This window comes from Melitaea cinxia, chromosome 1 (assembly GCF_905220565.1).
Source record: "Melitaea cinxia chromosome 1, ilMelCinx1.1, whole genome shotgun sequence".
In the NCBI taxonomy this organism is placed as follows: Eukaryota; Metazoa; Arthropoda; class Insecta; order Lepidoptera; family Nymphalidae; genus Melitaea; species Melitaea cinxia.
The window spans coordinates 9,376,189-9,383,270 of record NC_059394.1 but is presented as its reverse complement, the minus strand read 5'-3'; the positions used below and the strand labels follow the sequence as shown (position 1 = coordinate 9,383,270).

The window sequence follows — 7,082 nt, the reverse complement described above, 5'->3', positions numbered from 1 at the left end:
GACAAGTGTTCTTAAATTGCTTTTTAAGTATTTTGCATTTCTGGACTTCTTTAGTTGAAATGTCGTTATTGAAATACCTATGCATGAAATTCCTTGATAACATTTTTCCTCCATAGGTACCTCTTTATTTAAAAATGTGCAATAAACATTAATTCTGAATTTACACTATTTTTTTAACTTTTGATAAATCTGTTCATTCACTCAAAACAAAACATCGATATCGTTTTATTCAACTTTATTAATTTAATTAAACAAAGATTACAGACTTATGACCTAAGATAAAAAATATAGGAAGTGTCTATAATATATTTTTTAATTTAAATACGTATAATTGTTAATGAAAATAATTATTCTTTAATAAAAATTATTTTGTTCTATCTCTATCATTTAAATCTATATAAGTATATTCCCAAAAATATGTAACATCTCATTTATGAGAAAACTCCCCTGATAAATCCCATTACCCCTGATACATCCCATTAGTAATTCTATAATAGGAACCTAATAAATAATTGTGAAATATTGCATCATTAGAAGCAGTCGCTTTTTGGCTACCGATCACATGCAGCAGCTGGCTCTTGTGGGCGTGTATGTGTTTTGTGTATAAATATACGCAAATACAGCTAACAACACAAATATATACCATGATCTGTGTAACTCTAGACCCGATAAATGAAACACGGTAACTGTAAACGATGTTATCCTATTCAGGTAAATGTATGATAATGAGTGTCCTTTATTTTTTGACCGGATGCTCTCAGAAAGGCTCAGGCTGTATTCACCTAACTAGGATAAACATTATTCGACGCAAAATCCTTCTTTGATTGCCTTCCTCCCTGTCCACTCGTCATGTCTTCGTGTCACCGCATCCTCATCCAGTCGTCGTACCTATGTCTCCGTGTCTTCGTGCCATGTTGCCGCACCTGCATCACTGACGTATATATCATTTTGTAAAACTTCATTTTTAACTAGCGACCCACCCCGTCTTTTTTTTTCAAAAACTATCAGTGTTCATCTACTATATTATGTATTTATTATTCATATAACCCTTCCTCTGGAATCCTCTATTTACAAAAAAAAGAAAAGCGCATCAAAATCTGTTCCGTAGTTTTAAAGATCTAAGCATACAGACAACGGGAAGCGACTTTGTTTTATACTGTGTAATGATAAATCATCGTCATCAGCATTATCCTCAATAAATATAATTTAATATTTGTCGGATATACTCGTAATGTTCCACAGGAAAACATGCAAACTTAGTTTGCTTACCTTATCTCAATTAACAGTATTTAAGGAAATAGTTAGACCTATTAAAACATAACGAAATTAACCTACTTAAATGTATGGAAAATAAATCATTTCAATTTATCGGAGTCAATCTGAATAGAATTACTTAATATACCTAATATTGATTAACATTCAAAATTACGAGGAAAACTTGGTATATTTTTTTTAAATCGTTTTTAAGATATGTCATGACTGTATTATTTTATTAAATACTAAATGTATTAAATGTACTAGAAATAACAAACTATTAAATTTAATTGCAATGTAGTTTTTCTAAAGGCATATCACGGCGTATCATTATTATATGTATAAGTAAATTAAGCGTAGAGAATTTATTTTCTGTCTAATATAACGGTTATAAATTCTAAATTACTATAAATATATACTAAAAACAATTGAACCTATATGTATATTTATATATATATATATATATATATATATATATATATATATATATATATATATATATATATATCATATATTGGATATATGTAGTTGCAGGAAGTGTGAACGTTTCTTTAATCGCATTAACTGTGACGAGTAATAAACCAAACAGTCTCGTACTGCTTATGAATACGATCGGACATATTATTAAAATGTCTAATTTAATTATATGTATTCTATTTACTTTCTTCATAATAATCCCAGCTTATAGGGTAATAGGTAAGAATTTATTTTTTATTTCATTATTCTGCTTAAAATTAAGAAGATTACTTATATATGATTATAATGTAAACTTTCTTTGCAGATATATCTAACACTTTAAACGGTATAGGAAATATAAAAAAGTTATCAAAAAATAATTTATATTTCTTATCAGATAAGGTAAGATATTTTTTGTGGCTAAATAACTAGTCTTACATTATAAAATAATAATGACGGTAAAGCTAATTGACATTTTATGACTAAAATCTTTAGGATTAATTTATAGCCTTTCGTACAATTATTTTCTTCTTGATAATATTATGTTATTATTTTATTATTAGACAAATGTTGACTTCACGAACGGTGGGCAAGTTCTAACATAATAGGTCGAGGAAAAAGTCTTTTCGTATTTTCTAATATTAAAAATTTGTAATAAAATCTTCTTGGTTGTGGCTGATTTTTTTACCATGAAAAGGTGACATTTTAAAAATGAAATGCAAAGGTAATAATTGTGTTTGCTCGCACACGAAAAAAACCGACTTCAATTACATCGACAAGTAATAGAACGTAAGTTGACGAAAAAAATTAACAAACGCACTAGTCGTCACACTAGTCGTCACTACGATTTTCGAGGGTTCCCCTCGATTTCTCTGGGATCCCATCCTCAGATCCTGGTTTCCTTATCACGATACTACACTTGGGATATCTCCTTACCAACAAAAAAAAGAACTATCAAAATCGGTTCATAAGCGACGAAGTTATTCCCCGAACATACATCTTTATATATATATTTCTTGTGAGCGTGTGTATGTCACTGAACTCCTCCTAGACGGCTGGACGGATTTTGATGAAATTTTTTGTGTGAGTTCAAGGGGATCCGAGGATGGTTTAGATACACAATTTGGTCCACTGGAAAATGTTTATTTAACTTATTTTTCATTTATAAGTAATTGCTAATTTTGGAATGTTTTACATTGGATCCGGTAGACTGCGCTACCATCGCAGCATCAAATATTAAATATTATTATATTTTAATTTCAGTTTGTCCCGACAGTTGGTGCTGCGATTAATTTAAGAAAAATATTTGAAATTTTGTGTTATGGCAAAACAACGTTTGCGGGGTCAGCTTTTAAAATATATATACGGTCGAATTGAGTAACCTCCTCCTTTTTTGAAGTCGGTTAAAAAACAGTTTCCCGCCATTTTTATTTATTTTTCTGTCCGCTAAAATGAGTGAATCCATCGAAGAAATTCAGAACATTTTAAAGTTTTACTTTAAAAAAGGGAAAAATGCGACTCAAGCCGCAAAAAAAAAAATTGTGACGTTTATGGACCTAGTGCAGTGTCAGTAAGAGTAGCACAAAATTGGTTTAAGCGTTTTTAGTCAGGAAATTTTGATCTTTGACGACATTTTTGAAAAGGTAGAGCTAGATCGACATTTGAGTAATTACGATATAATAATAATAATAATAATAATAATAATGTACGAAATAGATCGTAGTCAAAGGTCGGTAAAGCTGCACAGACTACTGCGAAACCCGAGTTGACACGCAGTAAGGTAAGTGTATGGTGGTATGGAAAGGGCATCGTGAGATTTAAGCAAGAAATTCAGAATAAGCGGCCAGAATTGATCAACAGAATAGGTATGGTCCTTTATGACGACAACGCATACGTCATCTTACAACATACGTCTTTAGCCACTCAACAAAAATGGAGAGAATTTGACTGGGAAGTCTTAATGCGTTCACCATATAGCCCCGATCTTGAACCCACAGATTTTCATCTGTTGCAGTCTTTTCTTTTACTTTTGGTAGTGTAAAGTTAACATAGAGAAAGAACCGTCAAAACTACTTGTCGCGGTTTTTTACTGAGAAGTGCCAAAATTTGTACAGCAACGGTATCCTATCACTATCTACGAAACGGCGGCAAACTATCGAACAAAATTGTGCATAATATATATTTTAATTAATGTAAATTTTGTAAAACCTTACCATGAATTTTTTTATAAAGAACGATGAAACTTTTTCCCCGACCTAATAATAATAGTAATGATCGTCATGAATGCGTTATCACACAATTGTCGACGTCGTGCTATGGATTAATCGCCTAATATGCATGTATATAAATAAGGGGTACATGTACACGTACTATAAGCGAAACATACTTATTCAAATTATAATTAAACATTTTAACAAAGAAAAACAAATGTCTCTGCCAAAGAGTACGTTAGTAGGTAAATAAATTATTTTAATTAGTATGTAGGTATTATACTAAATTTTATTAGATCACCGTTGTACTTATTATTTTATACTTAATTACAATAACATTTACTATTTATAGACTAGCGATTATTTATTATTCGGGTTTACACATTAATTACTTTGTATTACAATACCTACCTGCCTACTTTCTTGGTGTCCTGACTCTCCATTTTATACTGCTCCTATACTTAGGACAATATCCAAGTCCATGTCAGAAAACATTAAGGTGTAACAGGACTCCAGCTATTATCTTTTTATTAATTAACAAGCCCGTTGGCGCAGTTTGTAGTGGCCCTGATTTCTGTTTCGCGGGTTGCGAGTTCGATTCAGGTCTGAGTCTGGGTGTAATATTTGCATGCATGCATATTTATCTTTACATGCATATATATATATATATATATATATATATATATATATATATATATATATTAGTTATAGTTATATCAGTCGGCTGTTACCTATAACAACAAGCATTAAGTTGCTTACCATAGGAACAGACGACCGTGTGTGTATGTTATAAAATATTTATTTATTAATTCTCATAATAGAAGCACAAACGAAAATACCATTTTTAGGTAGGTAATGTTAAATTAAGAGATGTAAAATAAATCTTTACTTTGAAAAACTCTAATAGCTTTTGATATATTTTTTGTTTGTAAATAATAAATTGCTTTAGAACAGATTTAAGGAACACATTAAAAGATATCAAAAATACATACTTTCCGAATGAGATAACTCATTCTACAAACAATATCTTAATATATATAAATCTCGTGTCACAATGTTTGTCCTCAATGGACTCCTAAACCACTTAACCGATTATAATAAAATTCGCACACCATGTGCAGTTCGATCCAACTTAAAAGATAGGCTATATTTTATTTTGATATATTAATTATTATATTTAAGAAAAAAATAAAGAATGCGGTACAAAGTTCGCCAGGTCAGCTAGTATTTTATATGAAGCGTTTTTAGGCAGAAAATCTTAACCGATATTCAATAAAACATAGAGCTTTTTGTAATTAAATACGATTAAATTTTGTTGTAGTTTTATAGTGGCGCTAACAAGGTAGACGTGAAGTTGTATTACGAGTGTCTCTGTCCAGACTGCAAGCGGTTTGACAAGTATGAATTTGGTCCCGCTGTAGCGAAGCTGAGTCGATACTTGAACATACATACTTATCCTTACGGAAATGCGAAGGTAATCTTGAATCATGTTAAAACATTTAGCATTAAAAGTAATAAGTGATAAACGAGGTTAAATAAGTATATTACAAATAAACATGTAAAAATTATGATTATCGTTTTTGTCGAAGACATATGACATAAATGTAATTTATTATTTCAATGCGAGATGTACCTATTAAAAAGGTTAATAAGCGAAAGAAAATTTAACATTACAATTTATACCTTTATAAGTAGTTTCCTCTTAATGTAAGCCTTTCTTTATATTTAATAAATTTTCAAATTTACTTATTTTTTTTTTTTTGTATAAATGATTAGACTATAGAAGAAAACGGTAAAATCGAATTCAAATGCCAGCACGGCCCTGCTGAATGTTACGGGAACAAGCTGCATGCCTGCGCTATCGACCACTTGCAAAACGTTACAAAGGCAGTGTTGTTTAACGTCTGCATGATGGATTCCGACAACGATCTTGGTTCAAATGACGAAGCTGCTGACAGGGTACGTATTTACCGACGATTCTCTCTGTAACTGTTTATTGTGTACTGCAGGGAATATGCTTCATTTTCTATCTAGGAGAAGGATCGGAGCATAATCCACCACGCTGCTCCACTGCAGGCTTGATAACGGTGTTTTGTATTATAAAATCAAAGTATAGTTTAAGTTAACAAGTATGTAGTTTTTAACTGTAATTAGAACGAAACTATATCGCATTGTTTTTAATGGATTTTGTTGGTTTCTGTAATGTTTATTATAAATTACAACGGCGCCATTTCCTATACTGACTTTCTATGAAGCTAAGCTATATGACCTTAAAGCCTACACAGAATATTGACTAAAAACGAGGGGTAACCTCATCGTCACAGCGAGCGGAGCGCCACGGCATCGCCAACCTAAGATAAACCATCTAACAAAAAATATTTTTATTAATATTAATGTGGTAGCCCTGTAGCACAGCTGTATAATGAAAGAAAAAAAATGGATAAATTATACTTACCATGAAATATATCACACATGTATCAACATAATACATACATACATATATCACTTACATATTAAAAAAAAACATAATTTTATGACTGTATATTTTTCAGTGCGCATTGTCTATGTCTTTGGACTCAAACCCAATAAAGGCATGTGCTAAGGGAGAACGAGGAACACAGCTACTTAAATATTATGGTGATGAGAGCATGAAAGTGAATTTTCAATATGTACCTTACATTCTTATTAACGGACAGGTCAGTGATGGTACTGACTTCATGAGGGACGTTTGCTCGCAATTTCATGTTTTGCCACCACCGTGTATGAAATACTATAACAATTATGTGTAATAATAATTTTGTCATAAAAATAATAATATTTTGAAATACCTGTTTTTTTTCATTTATTTTGTATTTTATTATACATTATGACATAGATAACATCTACACTTTAAGAATTTAATTCATATTTATATCGTTGAGCCGATGATACTAACGATAAGTCTTTGAGAGGAAAGAACAAAAAACATCTGTTGTTTACCCAAAATGACTTCTGAACAAAATAAACATTATTTAGATCTTCTTAGAGCTTTTTGAAGTGGGTTTACTTTTAAATTGTTTTATTCTTATTTATTTTATTGTAAATATTATTTTAAAAAGTGTGATTAGTAGCAGCAGCAATAATCTGTTATTTAATTACATTTGATATACTGACAAACTATTC

General features: G+C 30.7%; 1 protein-coding gene across 2 annotated transcripts; it reads left to right on the top strand.

Moving 5' to 3' along the window:
• Positions 1–1,816: 1,816 nt before the first annotated feature.
• Positions 1,817–6,747, top strand: LOC123669343 (GILT-like protein 1). Of its 2 annotated transcripts, XM_045602952.1 has the most exons (5): positions 1,817–1,950; positions 2,036–2,112; positions 5,242–5,394; positions 5,697–5,879; positions 6,473–6,747. In XM_045602952.1, the coding sequence occupies exons 1-5, from the start codon at positions 1,857–1,859 to the stop codon at positions 6,707–6,709; spliced, it is 744 nt and encodes a 247-aa protein (XP_045458908.1). In that variant the 5' UTR covers positions 1,817–1,856; the 3' UTR covers positions 6,710–6,747. The 2 variants fall into 2 exon arrangements, with proteins under 2 accessions (XP_045458908.1, XP_045458916.1); XM_045602960.1 differs by lacking the exon at positions 2,036–2,112 and having other exon boundaries at positions 1,821–1,943.
• Positions 6,748–7,082: the final 335 nt, after the last annotated feature.

Bases quoted from the DNA above. Each gene is read 5' to 3' on its own strand.
- LOC123669343 (XM_045602952.1), top strand. From the start codon at position 1,857: ATGAATACGATCGGACATATTATTAAAATGTCTAATTTAATTATATGT. The intron at 1,951-2,035 runs GTAAGAATTTAT...CTTTCTTTGCAG, and splicing joins CCCAGCTTATAGGGTAATAG to ATATATCTAACACTTTAAAC. The intron at 5,880-6,472 runs GTACGTATTTAC...TATATTTTTCAG, and splicing joins ATGACGAAGCTGCTGACAGG to TGCGCATTGTCTATGTCTTT.